At 34.7% G+C, this 24,318-nt stretch overlaps 1 protein-coding gene across 2 annotated transcripts in view; it reads left to right on the top strand.

The window, feature by feature from the left end:
• Positions 1-24,318, top strand: part of LOC111157092 (NIMA related kinase 1) — a 218,060-nt gene that overhangs the window by 16,812 nt on the left and 176,930 nt on the right. For both annotated transcript variants that reach the window (XM_022518338.1, XM_022518328.1), the window contains exons 5-9: positions 11,820-11,903; positions 15,059-15,126; positions 15,241-15,327; positions 18,782-18,836; positions 22,658-22,858. In XM_022518338.1, the coding sequence (XP_022374046.1) occupies positions 11,820-11,903; positions 15,059-15,126; positions 15,241-15,327; positions 18,782-18,836; positions 22,658-22,858 (495 nt within the window). The remainder of the gene's footprint in view (positions 1-11,819; positions 11,904-15,058; positions 15,127-15,240; positions 15,328-18,781; positions 18,837-22,657; positions 22,859-24,318) is intronic.

Here is a 24,318-nt window from a genome sequence, read left to right as displayed (position 1 = left end):
AGGCAGTCTTATTTTTTTCCTAGTATTACCTAATGTGTACCCCTTTTCGTTTATTTAACAAATATTTATTGAGCATTCATTTTGTTAGGCACTATTTGTGTTAGGAACACATGCTCATATATCTCTTTCTTCTTCCTGTGTAGTTATTCTATTATTTCTTTTATTTTAGTAATACTTCCCTGCCAACTCTCTTACTAATATTCTACCTTTTTTTTTCTTTTTTTACAGCTCAGCTCAAGTCCCAGCCTTTCCTTTGATTTTCCTTAACCACTCTAATCTTCTGTGATCTTTTCCTTCTCTAAATTTCTGTTGCATTTCTCATTATCGCCCATTCTTAACTTGTGTGTTTTTACATAAGGGAATGGGGGAAACATTGTACTAAGAGTGTTGTATTTGTTTCTTTTAAATTTTATAATCCCCCATGAATTAGTGTAGTTTTCTTTCTTTAATAGGTAAGAAGTCTAACAGAGGTTAAGTAGCTTGCCCCAAATCATATAGTCAGTGTTTGAACCTACTTCTGTCTAACTCCAAAATTTATTTAATATTTGTTTACAAACTTAAATTGTACAATTATTAAAAGGTTCAGAAATGGAAATAATTCTTTGCACACTGTTCCGTCTCTGAGGATTACCACTGTTTTTAGTTTGGTACATTCTTCTAGGCTTTCTTCTTCATACTTGTACATGGAAATATATACATCAAGGCACACATATTCAGAAAGGGGATATTATACAAAGCATACTCTGTCTTGCTTTTGTCACTTAAAAATTATCTTGATTATCCCAACCTGTAAACAGAACAAACTGATGTTTGTGAGGGGGGAGCAAGGAGGAGGGGTAGGGCAAAATGGGTGTAGATGCATGAGGGATACAGGCTTCCATTTGTGTAATGAATATGTCATCAGAATAAAAGGCACAGCATAAGGAATATAGTCTGTGATATTGTAACAGCAGTGTATGGAGACAAATGGTAGCTACATGTGTGAACATAGCATAATGTACAAACTTGCTAAATCACTATGTTGTACATCTGAAACTAATGTAACACTGTGTATCAGCTATACTCAAAACAATTTAGAAAGTAAGGAAAATGTTATTTATAATATGGAAAAAAATGCAGCTTTCATTTAAAAAATTATCTTGATTATTGTCACATGTTCCTCTGTGTAGATCAGTTATATTAGTTTTAATAGCTACATTATATCCCATTGTAGCAAGGCCTGTGCTTTTTTATTTGTTCATATTCTGTTTTCATTTCATTCCAATCCATAGGCTGCTATTTTAATATCTTTAATTAATATCTGCATATTTTTCCAAAATGGCTGTCACTATCTTGTATTTTTAAATGTGTAACTGTTGTGTTACATCTTACTCACTTTTATTTCTCCCCTTAGTACAGTTTCTGATCATTTGTTTTGCTTTCTGTGCATTTGTTGCTTCTGTTGTATAATGCTGCATTGATATTCATCCAAGTCTACACTTAATTTACTGCATCATGCACCCTTAATGTATGCTGAATAATTTCACATTATAATTGTTTCCCCAATAAGGTTGTAATTTACTATGGAGCAGAGATTACAGTTTTCACTGATGTCCTCTTAGGATGCTTAGGAAAGCTGTGTCCATAAATTAATTGGCACAACTAATCAATTGATAATACTGTGTTGATGGAGACTTTTAGCTTCTTGCCAGTAACTTGATAATATGGTAAGGTTCTGAAATCTTGAGTTCTATTTTAAGTACTATTAAATAGGGTAATGTAATACTTCTCACTTTACTTATCCTGTTTCTACAATTAAGCCTACTAGACAGAGCACAGAACTTCAGAACTTGTGTTTGAATCATTTTTCTGCTTATCAACTTGGTAATAGTTATGTTAACAAATGACTTAACTATTTTGAGACTATTTTCTCATTCTTTAATAGGGATGCTCATACCACATAGCCAACTTCACTATTGTGGTGAAGTCAAATAATCTATGCTAGTGTACAGAGTGCTGTGTTTTATTAGAATTTTATCTAATACCTTCCATTGCTTGTGCTTACATTTATTCTTTGTGTTTATTGGACTTTAAAAAATGCTTACTATTAGATTTCATAACATTCTCCTATAAAGTACATTGATAGTCTGTGGATTTGGTTCTGCAGTTGGATGAATGTTCTTGGTACATAATGATTTATATGTATGTATATATATGTATCTTGTGGGTTTTTTGTTAAGATTTTATTTGAGAGAAAGTGAGTGAGAGAGAGGAAATAGAAGGAGCTCAGGGGGAGCAGCAGAGGGAGAGGAAGAAGCAGACTCCCCACTGAGCAGGGAGCCTGATGTGGGGCTTGATCCCAGGACTCCAGGATCATGACCTGAGCCAAAGGCAGAAACTCAACCGACTGAGCCACCCAGGTGCCCCTATATGTATCTTGTTATCCTAGAAATTAGTATGGAGATCTACTCTATATATTTTTGTCCATCTCTGAGATTATTCCATAATAAATAATGAGAATTTGGCAAGTCTTTCTTTTAAGTTAATATTTTTTCTACCCTTCAGAAAGATGATTTGTTAACACAGATAACATTATTTATTTTAGCTTATTTGTTTTTTTTTTAACTTTATTTTTTCAGTGTTCCAAGATTCATTGTTTATGCATCACACCCAGTGCTCCATGCAATACGTGCCCTCCTTAATACCCACCACCAGGCTTACCCAACCCTTACCCACCTCCCCTCCAAAACCCTCAGTTTGTTTCTCAGAGTCCACAGTCTCTCATGGTTTGTCTCCCCCTCCGATTTCCCCCAACTCCCTTTTCCTCTCCTTCTCCCAATATCCTCCATGATATTCCTTATGCTCCACAAGTAAGTGAAACCATATGATAATTGACTCTCTCTGCTTGACTTATTTGACTCAGCATAATCTCCTCCAGTCCCATCCATGTTGATAAAAAAGTTGGGTATTCTTTCTTTCTTTCTTTTTATTTCATTATTTTATTTTTTTAAATTTTTAAAAATTTTTTAGGTATTCTTCCTTTCTGATGGAGGCATAATACTCCATTGTGTATATGGACCATATCTTCTTTATCTGTTTGTCTGTTGAAGGGCATCTTGGCTCTTTCTACAGTTTGACAATTGTGGCCATTGCTGCTACGAACATTGGGGTACAGATGGCCCTTCTTTTTACTACATCTGTATCTTTGGGGTAAATACCCAGTAGTGCAATTGCAGGGTCATGGGGTAGCACTATTTTAATTTCTTTTTTCTTTTTTTCTTTTTAATTTCTTAAGAATCTCCACACTGTTTTCCAAAGTGGCTGCACCAACTTGCATTCCCACCAACAGTGTAAGAGGGGTCCCCTTTTCTCCACATCCTCTCCAGCACTTATTGTTTCCTGTCTTGTTAATTTTGGCCATTCTAACTGGTATAAGGTGGTATCTCATTGTGGTTTTGTTTTAATCTCCCTGATGGCTAATGATGATGAACATTTTTTTCATGTGTCTGTTAGCCATTTGTGTGTTTTCTTTGGAGAAGTGTCTGTTCATGTCTTATGCCCATTTTTTGATGTGATTATCTGTTTTTTGAGTTCTGAGTTTGAGGAGTTCTTTATAGATCTCGGATATCAGCCATTTGTCTGTAGTATCAATTGCGAATAATTTCTCCCATTCTGTAGGTTGCCTCTTTGTTTTGTTGACTGTTTCCTTTGTATTTTAGCCTATTTGAAACAGGAATTATTTAAAGAGAAACATCCTACTACTACTACATCCTACTACTTTCCGGACTTTGCAGCACAAAAACGTAAAGGCCAGCGGCTATTTTTTGTTTTAGACTGCCGGGTAGCATGAGTCTGAGATGGGTTTTGTCCATCTAAAGTGGGAAGAGCAAGACCTCTGAAACAAGATGATTCTCCAACTACTCAAGCCATTCTCTTCAGTGATACTTCCTTGTTTGCATCTTTGTTGGACAAAACTCTGTAGTTGGAAATTAGGAAGTTAAGTTATAGTTAGGAAGCAACCTAAATCTATGCCTTTTAATCAGTAGTAAGCAATGAAATGAACTAAATAATCCTTGGATGGCCTTTGCCCACATAAATATTTAAACGATTTCCCATTATTTTTACCTTATTTCCAAGTTCTGGATAAATTCCCTGATAGTCTCCTTTCTTTTGACCATATATAATTTCCAAATGTATACTTTTCTCAAAGGAAAGGGTCATCTCACATGGGTTTGCCCTAATATTTAGGTTCAGTGGGAGTGTTAATGAAGCATATAAGTACCTTGAGTTTTTTCTGATAATCTAGAGCCCTGCAGTATCGGGCATCTCCTAAGGCTGCAAAATTGATTTCTGTCCAGATGTTTTCATAAGGATCTTGGATTAGATTTTTAAAAAACATACAAACTATTATTTTCTTTTATTTCCTAAGGCCAATACATTCTCCAGCAGATTTTACCTGTGGTACTTATAAATTTGGGTGATTTTCTTTATTCCTGAAGGTTTCCATTTCATCCATGGTTTTTGGCTATTAGGAAATGACCTTGCAGAGACCTTCTAAGTTAGGTACTAGGGCAGTTTCCTGGCAGTTTGATATAGGAATTGGTTCCATATATATTTCTTAGTGTGGGCTTGTCATAACTGAATGAAAATAATTTTTAATTAAGACATTCTAGGTATGGCTTTGTTGCACAATTGATTAGTTATTATTGGGAAAAAGGAGTATAATTTTTTTTTTTTACTTTTTTTAAAAAAACTTTTTTCTTTTAGATTTATTTTACTTAGAGAGAGAGCACGCGCACACACATGCATATATGTGTGTTGGGGGAGGGGCAAAGGGAGAGGAAGTGAGCCTGGTGGGGGGCTCGAAATCATGACCCCATGAATTGACTGTGCTACCCAGGTGCCCCAAGGAGTATAGATTTTTATTGAACTGATGAAAATTACAATATTGTCCTGAAAAGTAAAACTCAGTGAAACGGTTTCTGAATTCTGAGTGGGTCAGTGAGAATCAGATAATTACTTTAATATGTGATAATTCAATTTATGAAAGCATAATCTGCTGAGTTGAAGGCTAGAGATGGTTCTTAAGAAAAAAAATGGACTTCATGTGTTCATTAAATATAAAATAGGACATTAAGACTAATACCAGTTGGGGCACCTTGGCTTAGGTCACTGGGATTGAGTCCTACAACAGGTTCCCTGCTCAATAGGGAGTCTGTTTCTCCTTCTGCCCCTCTGCCCCCCTCTCTCTCTTTCTCTCTCTCTCTCAAGTAAATAAAATTTTTAAAAAAAGAGTAATACCAATCATATTCCAAACAAGTACCCACAATTTAATTTCATTTAATTTAGTTGATTCAGTTCTAGTAATTCTTATCTGTCCGGGTGTTGGGGCACTTTGCTTTCATCATGTATATCAGCTTGTGGACTATAAAAAAGTCTAGAAATCTTGACTCAGTCCATTGTCCACTTAAACAATGTCAGCTCTGAAGCCTGTACTTAAGAGTCTATTTTTTGAAGTATCAGTAGTTCAGTGTTCTTAGTACGGTCCTTTCCAGGAGCCTCTGGTCAGTAGAAACAAAAGCCTGTTTGATAATGAGGCAAAGTCTGTGGTTAATTTCTTATAGTAATAATAAAACAAAAATTTTCTGTGGGACATTTGATAAAGGTGAATATTTTGCTTAAGGGTAAATATAGACAGCAAAACCATTGGCATATGTCTAGAACTTTCACATAAAGCGTGCATTTCCTGCAATATTTATATTAATAGTAATTTCCTACATAAACTTAACCTAAGAGAGACTGAACTTTTTTGTTGATTAGCCAAGTCTTACCATGCTAGTCTTAACAGTTTTGAGCTAATTAATATATTAATAGTGTATTTTCTATTAATACTCTATATACCTGAAAAATAAAATTTGGTTACCTGTTTAATCAAAGTGACAAAATATTTTAAAATAAATGTATATGGAGAGGATTCTGGGAAGGTGGTAGAATAGGAAGCAGGAGGACTCTCTCTCCTACCAACACAATTACAGAATTGTGGTAGAATCTATCCGATGAAACTATTTTGTATCTCTGGAGTCTATTGTAAGCATATAATTTCTAAGTGAAAGCCTGATTAATAAATTGCGGTTATTTTCAGTCAATTTCAACTCTTAGCTAGGTAACAGTGGCTGCTACCCATTCCCTACCTCCCAGCACCCAGGCAATCAGCCCTGCTGGCTTTCCAGAAAGAATTTGAATGTACCTTGTGGAAACCAGGGTGGGCAAAAAGGTCCATGTCCTCCAAATGTCAGGAATCTGTGTTCTGAATGTTGTCATTTTTAATCTTGGAGGTACAAACAAGGAGGTGGACAGCCATTGTTGTTGTACCTCCGCCCATTGTTGCAAGACCCACCCCTCTTGCTGATGTGATTTCCAGGGGATTTAAAGAGCCACTGCCCTCTTTCTTCCCCTTCTTTTCTCTTTTTCCCTTTTGTGGAGACAGACATTAAAAACTAAGGTATTTGAAAGCAGCCACATACACAAACGAAATTAGAAAGTCACCATGTATACCCGGAGAAAGATGAAGGCTTGGAAAAGACCTGAAAATTTAAGTTTGCGCCTCAAGCTGAACCTTGGCGCAGAGACACCATACAATAATTAGCAAAAATAAGACAAGAAGCCCTGGGGATCAAGAAGAATCTAATTTCTAGCATCACCACATTATTAGATTCAGGTGTCTGCTTTTCAACAAAAATCACAAGGCATATGAAGAAGCAGGAAAGTATGGCTCATTGGAAGGGAAAAAAATCAGCAGAAACTGTCTGAAAAAGACCTGATGGTAGATCTACTAGACAAAGACTTTAAAGCAACTTTCAGCTGCTCAAAGAACTAAAGTACTAAATGGAGAAAATCAAGAAAACAATGTATAAACACATTGAAAATATCAATAAAGATTTAAAAAACCAAAAAAATTCTGGAGCTGAAAAATATAATAACTGAAATGAAAAAATTATTAGAGTGATTTAGAAACAGATTTGAATGGGAAGGAGAAAGAGTAAACTTGAATCTTGGACAATGGAAATTACTGGGTCTGAGGAACAGACAAAAAAAAAAAAAGATTGAAGAAACATGAACAGAGCATAAGGGACCTATGGGACATCATCAAGCTGACCAATTTATGCTTTGTAGGAGTCCCAGAAAAAACATAGAGAAAGGGACAGAGCAAATATTTGAAGAACTAATAACTGAAAACTCCCTGAATTTGATGAAAGACATGAATGTAAACATCCAAGAAGCTCAGCAAACTCCCAAATAGGATGAACTGAATGAGATCTGCACCAGACAGATTAGATTCAAACTGTTGAAGGTCAAAGACAAAGAATCTTGAAAGCAGCATAATAAAATGAGTCATCACATGTAAGAGGAGCCTCACCAAAATTTTCAGGAGATTTCTCACTAGAACCTTTGGAGGCCAGAAAGCACTGGGCTGATATTTTCAAGTGCTAAAAGAGAAAACCGTGAATCAAGAATCCTGTATTTGGCAATATCACTTTTCAAAAATGAGGGGCATTCTCAGGTAAACAAAAGCTGAGGTTATTTGTGACTACTAGACCTGCACTGAAGAAAATGCTAATAGGGAGTCTTGCAGATGGAAGTAAAAGAACAATAGGGACTTGAGGTCATATGTAGAAATGAAGATCTCAGTAAAGGTAAATACATGAGTAATTACAAAAGCTGATAATGTAATAATGATTTCTAATGCCCATTTTTGTTTTCTACAGATTTAAAGACAAACACATTTTAAAAATACAATTATTAGTCTAAAACCTGGTATTACTGTAATTGGTTTATAATTCCACATTTTGGTTTTTTTTTTTTTTTATAAAATTTAAGAAAGTAATGTACTTTTAAACATCACCAGTTTATGTTTTTGGACACATGAACAAAGATATAATTGTATGAAGATGTAATTCTCTTACATTGGCAACTGAAAGGTGTAGGACAGAGAGATGTTAAGGAGTAGAGATTTTATATGTTACTGAAGTTAAGCTCGTACAAATCCAGATTAGAGTATTGTGAATTTAGGATGTTAAATATAATCCCCAATGGTGACTACAAAGAAAATAGATATAGAATACGTACGTAGGGAATGAGAGATGAGTTTAAATGTTTCACTATAGAAACCTAAGCACAAAAGAAAACAGTAACGTAGTAAATGAGGCACATAAAAGAGCAATAACAAAATGACAGAAGTACCTCCTTATCAGTCAGCCTTAAAAAGGAAAGAAATTCAGAAATACACTATAACGTAGATCAACCTGATGCTAAGTCAAATAACCCAGATACAAAAAAATGAGTACCATATGATTTCACTTTATGAGGCACTTAGAGTACCCAAAATCGTAGAGCCAGAAGGTAGAATAGTGTTTTCTGGGGACTAGGGGAAGAAAGGAATGGGTTATTATTTATTATTAAGGTTATTATTTAATGGTTATAGAGTTTCAGCTTTGCAAGATGAAAAGAGTTCTGGAGTTGGATGGGTGTTGATGGTTGTACCATGGTATGAATGTACCTAATACCACTGAAGTATATACTCAAAAATGGTTAAGATGATGGATTTTGTGTTATGTGTGTTTTACTACAATTTAAAAAATTTGGGGTGCCTAGGTGGCTCAGTCATCAAGCATCTGCCTTTGACTCAGGTCATGATCCCAGGGTCCTGGGATTGAGCCTCACATCAGGCTCCCTGCTCAGCGGGGAGTCTGCTTCTCCCTCTTCCATTTCCCCTGCTTGTGTTCCCTCTCTCACTGTGTCTCTCTCAGTCAAATAAATAAATAAAATCTTTTAAAAAATTTTAAAAATTGAAAACAAGATACATAAAGGCAGTGCAATTATAAGGATCCTTAGCTTTCTCAGAGATGAGGAACCTTTGTTCAAAAAAAAAAAAATGTTAAAGTCAGCACAAATCAGAGAAGATTATTCTGGTGGGCTTGGAATATCTGCTTTCTGGGCACATTATGCAGAAAGGTAAAGAGTAAGTTCTTATTCTAAAATCAATTTACTGTTCTAATAGCCATGTTTTACTTTTCTGTTAATATATTTAGCACTGTAAGTTTTTCAAACTTTTTTTAGTGAATAATTTGTCAGAACTTAGCATACTTTAGTAAAATTCTAAATATCTCATTGCACAAAGAAACTTGAGTTTTGAATTAGAGAAGGTGGTATGTAGTATTGTCTTAGTGATCTAACACAATCTATAGTAGTAAAAATAATGCTATATACATAAAATTGTAATTCAGACAAGTTTATGGTCATTATATAGTGTTTGATTGGCTGGCTTACATTTTGTAACAAGAATTTAAAAGCCTTTTGAGCAAAAAGTGCCATTATCCCAGCAGTATTTTACAAATGTTAATATGAATTAATACGTACAAGGAAGTAAAAAGGGGAGCTTAGAAGCTCATTATAATTTGAGGGCCTTTCCTCTTATCCAACCTCAACTGTAAGTAATCAAACCCTAAAAAGAGTCTTGACTGGATAGACAGAGGTAATGGAAATGTCGCCTTTATACTTATATGTGTCCTTCTCAGCTTTGTGTATACTTCCCCATCAAAATTTAGCTGTGGAATCATATCATCTCTTTGTCCAGTTTTATTTTATCACCTCTAGGCTGAATTGGCTGTCTTTCTTTGTGCTTCTTTATTACTACTTTGGGTTTACTCCCCTCCCTCAGTAGTCTTTGATAGGAGCCAACAAACAAGGGCCAACCTCATACCACTGTCTGTATTTGTAAGCAAAGTTTTATTAAAACCACAGTTACGTTTGTTTGCATATAGTGATCTATAGCTGCTTTTATCCTACAGTGGCAAAGTTGAGTTGAAACAGAGACAATATGGCCTGCAAAGCCTGAAAGATTTACTTTCTGGCCCTTTACAGAATAACTTTGGTCTGTGAGCTCTTTCATTACCTTTTTGCCAGTTCCTACAGCTATTGGCATATCATTGGTGCTGAATACATTTTTGTCAAATTATAAAGGAAAATAGTTATGGGAAATATGGTAGTGAAAAACCCTATCTGTAAAAGAGACATGCATGGTTTCTAAAATGTGTTCTAGTTGTACAGGTAGACCATATAAAAATAAGACTCCACTGAGCTTATTTCTTTTATCTTTTGGTACTTTTTCCTAAGCCTCGTTGAACTAATTGCCCTCTTAATGTATGTATCACTGTTATAAAACTTGAGCATTTTATTATAGATATATTTATTTATAAATATATTTCAACCACCATGTGAACTCAAAGTCAGAACAGTATTTCAATTCTCTGCTTATAGTGCCTGATGTGAATACAGAAAGAAACTTAAAAATTGTGTAGCCCTCAGTAAATATGTATTTGCACTAGGTGATTAGTTTGTTTTTAAAGAAAATTAATTAAAAGTTATTTTTTTAAAATGGATTATTCTTTTTAAAAAATACTGCAAAGAGTAAAAATTAGTTTGTTACTTTTATTTTATCTAATGAAAATCATCTTCTCTGAGGTGTAAACACTGTTAACTGGTAGCTATTCTTTTGTGCTTCCTTCATTTCTTCTTTCATTCTTAGAAACACCATACTTCATATACAATTATATGGAGCTTAGGTATGTAAAATACACAAGTATTTCTTTTAAAAATGCTAGGAGTATGCTATGCATACCATTCTAGGACTTTCTTTTTTTTCACTTAACAGTATACATGGAAGTACTTAATTATTTTCTGTGGCTGCATGGTATTTCTGGTACAGTGATGTCACAGTGTATTTAACTAGGCCTTTTCATATGTTTATACATGTTTTGCTCTGATGAACATTCCTGGGATGAATTATCCTTTAACACATCCTTTTTGTATTTGTGATGCTGTATCTGTAAGACAAATTTGAAATTCCAGTTGCTCTTTCAAATGGTATATGAATTTAAAATTTTTACATGCTTTGCTAAATGACTGTGATTAACTTTCTCACAAACAAGGTATGCAAAGACTTACTTCCTCACATTCTGGCCAATCTTGTGTATTATTTTATTTTTCTCAAGTTACTATTGTTTTAGTTATTGTTTTATTTATTTTAATTATTTTCTTAAATAATTAATTACACTTGATTATGTATTTTGCCATCCAAATGTTTTAAATTTTATACATTCAACATTGTCAGTCTTTTTTCTTGTGATTTAGAGGTTTTGTGTCCTGTTTTGAAAGTCCTTCAAAGATTATAGGAAATTAACCTGTGTTTTCTTTGATTGTTTTATAGTCTAATTTTTTCTTGTTTAAAAATGCCATTTACTTAGAATTCTTTTGGTCTTAGGAATGGGCTAGAAATTAAATTCTTTTACTTTCAAGTAGCCAGTTTCAGAGTGTGTTTATATATATGGTGAGTGTGGAAAGAGATGAATAATCAGTGATGACTTCCAAATTTTGAGCCTGATTTTTTTTCTTTTCCTTTTATGACTTTTATTTATGTAGAAAAAAGATGTATTTAAAAATAAAGTGACTCACCATCACAGTATCATAAAATATAAAGTATTTCTATTTTTCAGTCTTCTCTGGAAATTTCTGTTTTCTGATTTCTAAGAGGTGCTCAGTAGCAGTCTCTTACATTTGAAAGTTAGTCATACCCTGCACATAATGTGTCAGTTGGCTTAATTATCTCCTTAATGTTAAAAACATTAATTATGGTGAAATTTAAAAATTATAGCCTAAATTTGTTTTTTAAGGACTTAGTTCCGCTCAACCTCAAATATTCTATGAGTGCTTTCATTGTTAAGGAAAGACTACTATGGAATATAAATTTTAGAAGAAATGACAAATTTGATTTCCCCCCCTAGATTTTGGACTGGTTTGTACAGATATGTTTGGCCTTGAAACATGTACATGATCGAAAAATTCTTCATCGAGACATAAAGTCCCAGGTATGTTTATTCTGTCACTAATAACTTCTACATGGATATGAACATTGAGCCAGCATTGTTTGTGGCTAAAATTTTTGAACCCAAATCATTCTGCATCAGATTATCTGTTCTCTCTTCCCCCTTCATTATAATTCTAGAAATCCTCTTTATATGCATTATGTGTTAGATCTCCTGCCTTTTTCCTATATCCTCCTCTTTCTGGATTTACTCTCATAATGATGGAAAAAAAAAACAGAAAATAGATATGTGGAAGGTCTATATCTGGACGTATTGTATGTCTGAAGATGACCTTATTCACCTCTCTAGCTTTAATGATAATTTGAAAATAAACTTCTAGGTTGGAAATTTGGTTTCCTACAGAATTTTGAAGATATCATTCATTTGTTTTTTTGGCTTCTGTTGTTGCTATTTAGGAATTTAAAGCCAATGATTTCTTTCTTTCTTTCTTTTTTTTTTTTTTTAAGATTTTATTTATTTGAGAGAAAGCTAGCAGGGCAGGGGAGTGGGGGAGATGGCAGAGGGAGAGGGAGAAGCAGACTCCCTGCTGAGCAGGGAGCCTGATGTGGGTCTTGATCCCAGGCCCCTGAGATCATGACCTGAGCCAAAGGCAAGCGCTTAACTGACTGAGCAACCCAAGTTGGAGCTTCTTAATCTAACCCTTCCAAGTACCTTATTTGTTCTTTCACGTTTTATCTCTCTCTGAGTTGTATCCTAGGTGAATTTTTCAACTTACTTTCCAGTTAACTAAATGCTTTTTAAATTTTGTGTAAACTGATACTTATCTACTTACTTTTTAAAAAAAAATAATGACTTTTTTCTCTCCAGGATTTTTAAATGGTTTTTCATATACATCTGTTCTTAACTCTAATGGCTTTTTTTTTTTTTTTAAGATTTTATTTATTTGAGAGAGAATGGGAGGGAAAGGGAGAGAGAATCTGAAGCAGATTGCACACTTAGCACAGAGCCTGACTCGGGGCTCGATCTCATGACTGAGAGATCATGACCTGAGCCAAAACCAAGAGTCAGACGCTAAACAGTATCTGACTGAACAACTGAGCCATCCAGGTGCCCCACTGTGATTGGTTTTTGTTTCATAATGTCTTGTTCTTCTTAAGTGGACTTCCTTTATCTCTTTGCAATTTTCTTTTTAAAAAATGTTTTTTAAGATTTTATTTTTAAGTAATCTCTACACCCAATGTGGGGCTCTACAGCCACTATGAGACCAAGAATCCCATGGTCTATTGAGCTAGCCAGGTGCCTCTCTATCTGCAATTTCCTAAACATTTACTTTAAAGTTTTGGTTGGATTGTTTCACAAAATCAATTCTGTCTAGAGTGAATTCTTGTTCTGATTATTTTATTAGCTTTTTTTTTTTTTTTTGCATTAGGTTTCTTCACGCGTATTGGACTTTTATTTTTTGGCCACTCTTTGTGAGAAATGTTTTGTCCCCACGGCTCACTCATCTTTGCATAGAGGTTTCTTTCGTGGATGCCCCATTAGGGCTCACTCACTCCTAGACCCTGTAGCACAGAGGGCATTTGTTTCCTGGTGTCAAGGCTATGTATCTGTCTTACCTTCTTACTCCTGCAGCTTCTTATATAGCCTGATAGCCTCAGGGTGAGTAGTAAGAAGAGAAGAAACTGTAATGGGAACTTTATACCCCATCCTTCCAGTCCCCCACCTCTCTGCTACCTAATTCCATTTCATTCCACTTTACTCTATCCCTCTCATCCCCATTTTGTGTCATCTTGGACTGTGAACATGTGTCAATTTAAGTCTCCTGAATGATATGGAGTTTAATTAATGTTCCACAAACTCTTGCCTTTACTGTTTGGTAGAACACTGGAGTTACATATTTATGCATGCAAATTAACTGGCTAGTTTTTTATTGCAAATTTTATTGGAAAAATTTTCCAATTTTGGAAAATTTTAAGGTTAATTTGTTACATTTAGGGTAATTAGAATTTTTAGCAGCTTTTTTTTTTTTTTTTTAATGGAGGGGAAGGTCTGAGTTTATTTTTTTAAAGCTATGTTGAGATATATGTCAGATATGATGACATTCACCCACTGAAAATTTACAGTTCATTGATTTTTCGTATATTCACAGAGTTGTGAAACCGTCACCACTCTCTAATTCTACAACATTTTTTTTTAATCATTCCAGAAAGAAATCCTGTACTGTTAGCAATCACTCTCCATTCCCTCTCTACCTAGACTCTGGAAACAACTAATCTAGTTTCTTTCTTAATGGATTTGCCTATTCTGGACATTTTATGTAAATGGAATCATATGTGACTTTGTGTATTTTAAATAGTGTGTCTTTTGTTGCTAATGAATTGTAAGAGTTCTTTTTTTCTGGATACAAATTCCTAGTCAGATACATAATTTGCAAGTATTTTCTCCAGTTCTGTGGGTTGTCTATTCACTTAAAAAAAAAATTAATCATTTTTAAATTTTTATTTTAATTCAGTTAATTTAACATGTAATGTGTTACTGGTTTCAGAGATTGAGGTCAGTGATTCATCAGTCTTATTTAATACCAGTGCTCATTATATCACATGCCCTCCTTAATGTCCATCACCTAGTTATCGCATGTCTGTTCACTTTTGATGGTCTTCTTTGAACAGAAGTTTTTATTTTTGAGAAGTCCACTTTATATTTTCTTTTTTTGCTTGTACTTTTGGTGTCACATTTAAGAAACCATTGCCCAGCCCAATGACATGAAAATATATTCATATCTATTCCTCTAGGAGTTTTGTAGTTTTAGTTCTTATATTTAAGAATCCATTTTGAATTAGTTTTTGTCTGTTATGAGATAGGGATCTATATTCTTTTATATGTGGATATCCAGTTATTCTTGCATTTTTTTAAACTAGATTCATTTTTTTTAAAGATTTTTATTTATTTATTTGATAGAGAGAGAGGGAACTTAAGTAGGGGGAGTGGGTGAGGGACAAGCAGGCTCCTTGCTCAGCAGGGAGCCTGATGTGGTGCTCAATCTCAGGACCCTGGGACCATGATTTGAGCTGAAGGCAAAAGCTTAATGACTAAGCCACCCAGGCGCCCCTAACTAGATTCATTTATATGAAAAGAGTTGTCAGCTCAGAACTGGATGTAACAGTATTTCTGATTTTTTTTTTACATCTTTTTCACAGAATATATTTTTAACCAAAGATGGGACAATACAACTCGGAGATTTTGGAATTGCTCGAGTACTTAATAGGTAACATTGATTTTAAACTTTGTTTTGACTTAATGTCCATAGTGATATGTATGTGATAATTTTTAATATTCTTTAGTATCTTAAGTTTTTCTAATAATTCTCTTTTTGTTCTAGTACTGTGGAGCTGGCTCGAACTTGTATAGGGACCCCCTACTACTTGTCACCTGAAATCTGTGAAAACAAACCTTACAACAATAAGAGGTATTTAAAATGATGTTCGTTACATATATTCCCTTTAAATCTTTCTGTTACGTTTTATTTACTAACCTTCAGAATAGTATTCTAAAATCATTAATACACATATAAATATATATGTAGATATAGATATAGATAGATATATATGTATATATATATACACCTATTCTTTTTTACTATACAGTGAGGGGGATTGCAAAGAAGCTATTTCATGTCTTGTTAAAGGACATGTAGAAAGTGTCACTTTATTTTTTATTTATTTGTTTATTTATTTAAGTAACCTCTGTACCCCATGTTGGACTTGAATTCATGACCCCAAGATCAAGATCAAGAGTTGCATCATCTTCTGACTGAGCCAGCCAGGCATTCCAAAAGTTTAACTTTATTATTATAAGTTGTAATTGGAAATAGAAATAATTTTTTGGTCTTTGTAATAGTCATTTCCTAATAGATTATAATAGTTATTGAACACTTACTAAATGCTAGGCCTTGTTTTGAATGCTTTCTATGTATTCACTCCTTTAATCTTCACAATAACCTTGTGAATTGTAGTTATTCATTAATCTTCCTTTGCCGTGTAAGGAAGACAAGTACAGAGAGAGAGGTAAAGCAACTTGAAAGCTTCAGGCATCTGGCTCCCAAGCCCAAATCCCTAACCATTAGTTGGCTAACTGATTGTGTTATATGTGTGTGAGATGAGGAATTCTGCCACTGAACTCCATTTACCCTTTATTTTCTCTCTTTCTAATTGAAATATCCTAACCAAGAAACATTGGTCTTAAATTTGAAAGCACCCACAGAACCTAAAAGGAAGAAAGTGATAGCTCCTTCTTTTGAGAGTGGGAAGGAAGCTGTATTTAAAACCTGAGCAGTCGAGGCAGAGAACATCATCCTAGCAATGTGCTTTTTTTTTTTTTTTTTAAGATTTATTTATTTATTTGAGATACAGAGTGAGAGAGTATGAGCAGGGGGAACAGCAAAGGAAGAGGGACAGAGAGAATCCCAAACAGACTCCCTGCCGAGCATGGAGTCCCAACTCCATCATAGGACTCCATCCCAGGATGCAGAGATCATGACCTAAGCTGAAATCAATAGTTGACGCACCTGCTGAGCCACCCAGGCACCCTCCCAGCAATGTATTTTTTAAATGATTTTAAATTACAATGATCAGTCTAGTTCATGGAATGTATTTTTAGTGGATATTCTTAAGGATAGTAGGATTTTCTTTAAACCAAATTAATTTTTCATTTTAATGCTATTGCTGTGTCTTATGGATAAGTCAACTGTGAAAAAAATCAGTATTTAAATTAGGAATGGGGGTGCCTGGGTGGGTCAGTGGGTTAAGTGTCTGCCTTCCGCTCAGGTCATGATATCAGGGTCCTGGGATCAAGCCCCATATTGTGCTCTTTGCTCAGCAGAGTGCCTGCTTTTCTCTTTCTCTCTGCCTGCTGCTCTGCCCACTTGTGATTGCTTTCTCCTGTCAAATAAATACATAAAATCCTTTAAAAAAATAAATAAATAAGGAATGGATTTAATTATCCTTTGGAGAATTTCATGTAAAATTAATTTTGTGGGGAAAATGGTTTAAAAATGTCATGGATAAGCATCATCAGTATACTTTAAAAATTCATATTTTTTCTAAATATGTTTTGAAGTATTTTATTAATAGGATCATTAGTTTAATGAGTTTGTTTATACATAGGTCATATATTAACATGTACAAGTACTACATTACTAACAAATAAGTTTAATTACATTTAAATTTTTTTATAAGTTGAATCTTGAAATTAAGTAGATTTTTGGAGTTAAAGGTTTATATTTGTAGCTTTTCATGAGTTTGGTTCAAGATAACCTTGGATTTCAACATTGGATTTTATTCTTTTCTGTTGTTTAACTTTGAGGAGCAGTGGTTTTTGTTGACTACTAAGGACCACTGTAGCTCTGAACTCTAAGTCTTTTATTTTTTCTTTTTAAAAATGGAAATAGAATTTTTTAAATTATAAAAATACTTTTAAGATAAAAGAAAGGAAGAAACTATAAAGAACGTAGTATATGTCCTTAAAATAATATTAAATAATTAATATATTTACCTTATATAATATTTTAGTAGGCTGTCATAGATTTATTTCAGATTTAATTTTTGTAAATTAATATGTTCTTTTTCATCATTAAAACAGTATTTTGCTTTTAAAATAATTTTTAAAATCATGGTATTTTGTAAGTAATTTAATAAAATAAAATAAATTTTAAAAACTTAATAAAATAAAAAATTCCAGGGGTGCCTGGGTGGCTCAGTGGGTTAAGTTTCTGCCTTCAGCTCAGGTCATGATCTCAGGGTCCTGGGATTGAGCCCCGCATTGGGCTTTCCGCTCAGTGGGGAGCCTGCTTCCCCCTCTCTCTCTGTCTGCCACTCTGCCTACTTGTGATCTCTGTCTGTCAATAAATAAAAATCTTTGGTGTGCCTGGGTGGCTCAGTGGGTTAAAGCCTTTGCCTTTGGCTCAGGTGATGATCCCAGGGTCCTGGGATTGGGCCCTGCGTCGCTTCCCTTCCTCTCTCTCTGCCTGCCTCTCTGCCTACTTGTGACCTCTGTCTGTCAAATAAATAAATAAAATCTTTTAAAAAATAAATAACTAAATAAAAATCTTAAAAAAAATTCCGTATTCATGGAATTTACTGACTTTGTTCTTTTAAATATTACATTTCTTTAATAAAACTTTAATTGCTTGGGCAATGTCCACAATAGCCAAACTATGGAAAGAGCCCAGATGTCCATTGACCTATGAATAGATAAAGAAGATGTGATATATATATACACAGTGGAATACTACTCAGCCATCAAAAAAATGAAATCTTGCCATTTGCAACAATGTGGATGGAACTAGAGGGTATTATGCTATGCAAAATAAGTCAATCAGAGAATGATAATTATCATATGATCTTATTGATATGTGGAATTTGAGAAACAAAACAGAGGATCATAGGGGAAGAGAGGAAAATATATAACAAGATGAAATCAGAGAGGTAGACAAATCGTAAGAGACTCTAAATCATAGGAAACAAACTGAGGGTTGCTGGGGGGAGTAAAGTAGAGGGATGGGATAATTGGGTGATAGAGGATATGTGATATAATGAGCAGTGGGTGTTATATACAACTAATGAATCACTGAACTCTATCTCTGAAACCAATACTAGTTACATGTTAATTAATGGAATTTAAATTTAAAAATGTTAAAAAATAAAGTGAGGGAATTAATAAAGTAATTGCTTAGGCAACTGATGTTTTTCTAATCTGGGATAGCTACTCTTATTTAGTTATGGTTGAAATTTTGAGTTTTAAAGGATATGTTTTATGGAACAGATATTTTTGGAGAGCATTTTCATGGTGCTTTTATTTCCTTTAAATGAAAAAATATTAAATTCTGATACTTAGAGAAAATTTCTCATTCTTCCCTTTTCTAGTGACATTTGGGCTCTGGGGTGTGTCCTGTACGAGATGTGTACACTTAAACATGCGGTAAGTAGAGGTTTCTGAAATACTTAAAAAATTATATTCTAAAGTACCTGTAAATATATATGTATAAATAAATAAATATATGTGTGTGATGTGTGTGTGTGTGTGTGTGTGTATGTGTGTATTTTTAATCATATGCCACCTTTCAGGTCACTCTCTTTTACTAGAAGTTCTCTGTCAGTTTTTAAATTTCTCATCTTTTCTCAAGTATGAATTTAAATAGATTTTCCCTTAATATATATGCATATATTATATACATATGTTATATATTTGTTATTACAATACATATGCCATACTTTTTTCCAGGAAATTCTTTTTTTTTTTTTTTTTAAGATTTAGTTATTTATTTTGGAATGAGAGAAAGTGAAAGAGAATCTCCAGCAGATTCCCTGCTGATTGGGGAGCTGGACTAGGGTGTGATCCCACAACCCTGAGATCATGACCAAGAGTCAGATGCTTAACCAACTGAGACATTCACACACCCCTCCACCAGGAAATTATTTCTTTTTTTTTTTTTTTTTTTAAGATTTTTTTTATTTATTTGACAGAGAGATCACAAGCAGGCAGAGAGGCAGGCAGAGAGAGAGGAGGAAGCAGGCTCCCCTAGAGAGCAGAGAGCCCGATGCGGGGCTTGATCCCAGGACTCTGAGATCATGACCTGAGCCGAAGGCAGCAGCTTAACCCACTGAGCCACCCAGGCGCCCCCAGGAAATTATTTCTAATGACAAAAATAAACTTTCTGGGGAGCCTGGGTGGCTCAGTGGGTTAAAGCCTCTGCCTTTGGCTCAGATCATGATTCCAGGGTCCTGGGATTGGGCCTCTCATCGAACTTTCTGCTAGGAGGGGAGCCTGCTTCCCCCTATCTGTGCTTGCCTCTCTGCCTACTTGTGATCTGTCTGTCAAATAAATAAATAAAAATCTTAAAAAAAAAAAAAAACAACTTGCTATCTTTTTAGTGTTCTATTTATATGTGAATATGGTATTTTAGCTTAATGATTTTTGTTTCATCTTAGCAATTTCTTTTAAAACACCTGAAGTATTTGAATTGAATTGTATTTGAGTTTGGAATTAAAATTAAATAACATTTTTTGACCTGCTCATTAAAGGATTTTATCAATTCAGATGCCCTTTAATTAAAATTTATTTTGGTGGCACCTGGGTGGCTTAGTTGGTTAAGTGTCTAACTCTTTATTTCAGCTCAGGTCATGATCTCAGGGTTGTGACTGGGGTGAGAGTGAGCTAGGCATTGGGCTCCATGTTCAGCAGGGAGTCTGCTTCGCCTCTCTTCTGCCCCTTCCCCTGCTTGTGCACACACACACACACACACACACACACACACACACTCATTCTCATTCTCTCTCTCTTTCTTAAATAAATAAATCTTTAAAAAATTGTTTTTTAATTTTTGAGACTTTGTTGAGATGGGCATAATATGTCCCAAAGGGGGAGTTTTTTTCTTAAATAGGTTGAATTTTAATCACTTTCCATTTCAAAATTTTGCTTTTTAAAAATGCTTCCCTGGGGGGCTTGGGTGGCCCAGTCAGTTAAGCATCCCCGACTCCTAATTTCTGCTCAGGTCATGATCTCAGGGTAGTGAGATAGAGCCCAGTCTAGTGTTGGGCTTCTTTCTGGGCATGGAGCCTGGTTGAGATTCTCTCTTTTGCTTTCCCTCTGCTCCTCCCTCTATTCCTCCCCTCCACCCTAAATGGGCATGCTCGCTCTCACAAAAAAAAAATGTTTCCTCCATTAAGCAATAATGTATTTTCATTACCGAAAACTTAAGAAAATAAATAAAAATGTAAAGAACTGAATGAATATCAAAAGCAATTCTTCTAGCTGGTAATGAGTACTTGTAATACTTTGTTTCCTTCCGGGCTTTCTTCTAGATTAATTTGTAAAAGAAGTTTTTTTTTTTCTTTCTGCAGTTTAATTATATTGTATAAACAGTTTTAGAGCCTGTTTTTATTGCTTCATATTATTTGGGGGATATTTTTTCTTTGTTATGTTTTTCATGGTTGCATACTCTTAATTTTAAGACTGTATTGCCTTATTTTTTTTATAAAGATTTTTATTTATTTATTTGACAGATCACAAGTAGGCAGAGAGGTAGGCAGAGAGAGAGGGAGAAGCAGGCTCCCTGCTGAGCAGAGAGCCCGATGTGGGGCTCGATCCCAGGACTCTGGGATCATGACCTGAGCCGAAGGCAGAGGCTTACCCCACTGAGCCACCCAGGTGCCCCAAGACTGTATTGCCTTATAAAAGCATAGACTGCTGAAGTGATATGGAATGGTAGTTTATAGGATCTATGTTTGAAGGAATTGGTCAGTTTCTCGACACACAGCCATTTTAGGTATAAATCAGTGTATTTTCTTTAATTTTTTCATCTATATTCTGTCACCATTGCTTCTGTATTTTGGAATTACATATTCTTAAGTAGACACATGAAATTAAGTAATTTACTAACCTTTATGAAAAGTTTGTCAGTTGAGGGACTGAAAATTCACTGTAGTGAAGGAATAATCTATCTTGCATTTAGAATTCCTTCTTAGGTACATAGCTATTTCTAGCTACTGAGCCTTGTGCTAAAATTTTAGTATACTGAATATCATATTTTAAATGTATGAGAGAACTCAAGATTTAGCAGAACTTTTTTATACTTGGTATAATCACCAATACCTAATTTATAGCATGTTTTGTTTTGTTGATGTGTATGTTAACACAGTAACAGTGCACAACTGTTCTGTTCTATTTTAGCAGAGATGTCAAAAGCTTAATTTTATTTACTTTCAAAATTAAATCTTTAGATTTTAAACTGCCCCACTGCTGTTGGTTTTTTTTTTTTTTAAGATTTTATTTATTTATTTGACAGAGAGAGATCACAAGTAGATGGAGAGGCAGGCAGAGAGAGAGAGAGAGAGAGGGAAGCAGGCTCCCTGCTGAGCAGAGAGCCCGATGCGGGACTCGATCCCAGGACCCTGAGATCATGACCTGAGCTGAAGGCAGCGGCTTAACCCACTGAGCCACCCAGGTGCCCTGCTGTTGGTTTTTTAACTTCAGTTAGAGTTTATATTGTGTTTACTCCTTAAATATATACTATTCTGATATGGCTTATATTCCCCTTTGGAATATTTGCCATGTTTCTTACTACATGGCTTTTGGGAGCATCACACACTTAACAATAATAATAATCAGTGTTTAAAGGAAAGTAATTAGTATTATTTTTAAAGATTTATTTATTTGAGAGAGAGAAAGGGCATATGCACACGAGTTGGGCAAGGGTCAGAGGGAGAGAATCTCAAGCAGAATCCCTGAGTTGGATGCAGGACTCGATCTCACAGCCCATGAGATCATGACCTGAGCTGAAATCAAGAGTCGGACCCTTTACTGACTGAATTACCTAGGCGCCCCAGTACTTTCATTTATTATGTTTTTTCCCAGTACTGTTTTGTAGTTAATTTCTTGTTCCACTTACTGCAACAGGGCCATAGGTAGGCAGGTCTTGAATGAAGACTACAGGTTTGTTTTTGTCTTTATTATTGTTTTTATAAAATCTTTAATACTTTTATTCCATCTTTTAGTATTTTGAGTAAGCAAAAATTAATATTAAACTTTTTATGAGGACGAATATTCTCTTAAATGTGTTTATAAATAACCAAGTGAACTTTGTTCTAAAGAACATATGCTAAAAAAAAGAACAGATGGTGATTAGAATATTTGTAAGAGGCTTATATTTCTGTTCTATAGGAAAATAACTTTCTCAGTGTTTATTCCTATTTTCAATTTATGTATGTTTCATATATGTTAATTTATTTTCTGGATTTTAGTTTGAAGCTGGCAATATGAAAAACCTGGTACTGAAGATAATATCTGGATCTTTTCCACCCGTATCTTTACATTATTCTTATGATCTCCGCAGTTTACTCTCTCAGCTATTTAAAAGAAATCCTAGGGATAGACCATCAGTCAACTCCATATTGGAGAAAGGTTTTATAGCCAAACGCATTGAAAAGTTTCTCTCACCTCAGGTATGTTTTTTTACTTTAAAGTAGTAAGGTTTTGGTGCTTAATTAGGACATGACCTATGTTTTGAGGAGAGCACATCACAGTTCTGGGAGAATGAAATGCCTTTTTCAGATGACATTGGAGTCACCTTTCTTTCTGCTCTCATATTCTTCCTCTTTGGATTTGTTTTCTAGTTGTGAATCTGTAGGAGGGAAAACATTCTTCCTGTGTTTCCTCTTAACACTTAATACTGAACTTCTCACCCTTCCAATCACCAAATGTGTGGTAGTTTTCCCACATCAAGCACTTCTGCAACACAGCTGGGTGTCCAGTTTAGTTCAGTTCTGGGACTACCTGGTGATACAGATCATCAGATCCCACAGCCAGCTGAAGGGATACGAAGGGCAAGGGTGCTGAGTCTGGAGCTTCTGTTGCAGTGAAATTAGAATGTGTCACCCTGCTGGCATGTTTACCAACACAGAAGCTGTACAGATCCTGTCCTTCAGCTTTTTATGGAGGCTTTATTATGTAGCCATGATTGATTAAATCATTGGCCTTTAGTGTTTAAATCAACCTCAGTCCCTTTCCTCTTGGGGAGGGGAGTGAGACTAAAAGTTTCATCCTCTAATCACATGGTAGATTTTCCTGGAAATCAGCTTCCATCCTTAGGGGCTTTCCAGGTGTCACCTCATTAACCTAAATTCAGGTGTGGTTGAAAGTGGCTTGTGAGGAATAACAAAAGACACCTTTATTCTCTTTAAAGATTTTAGGAGCTTTATGCCAGGAACTAGACACAAGATAGGTATTTCTTAATATAAATCACAATATCACAGAATCATTCCTTTGTCTTGGGTTTCTGTTGTTTTGTTTTCCAATTTTTCTTTTTTTTTGTGGTAAAATGTGCACAACTAAAATGCATCCTCCTAACCATTTTTGAGTGTCCAATTCAGTGGTATTAAGTAGATTTTCAATGCTGTGTAGTTAATACCACCATTCATCTTCACAACTCCTCATCTTATAAAACAAACTCAATTCCATTAATCAGTAACTCCCCATTCCTTTCTATCACAGCTTCTGGCAGTCACCTCTCTATTTTGTCTTCTTAGGTTTCTAACTGTAAAATTATTATTAAAAATTTTTTTAAATCCAGTATAGTTAGCATATACAGGGTTATATTAGTTGTACATGTACAATATAGTGATTCAGTGATTCTGCACAGTAGTGCTCATCAAGATAAGTGAACTCTTAATCCCCTTCACCCATTTCACCCATCCCCCACCCACCTCCCCTCTGGTAACCATCTCTAATTGTAAAATTATTAAATGTTTCTTTGCCTCAATGACCTATAAACAATGAGATTATAAATATATCTACATCATGAAGTGGTTGTGAGAATTAAAAAAAAGTGATAATGTACATAGTGTTCTTAATGTCTAGCATGTAATAAGTGCTCAATATATTCAATACAAAATATTATCAATGT

This window comes from Enhydra lutris, unplaced genomic scaffold (genome assembly GCF_002288905.1).
Source record: "Enhydra lutris kenyoni isolate GAN:26980312 unplaced genomic scaffold, ASM228890v2 scaffoldscaffold3, whole genome shotgun sequence".
NCBI lineage: Eukaryota > Metazoa > Chordata > Mammalia > Carnivora > Mustelidae > Enhydra > Enhydra lutris.
Note: the sequence above shows the minus strand (reverse complement) of the source record. Positions and strands in the feature narration are given on the sequence as shown.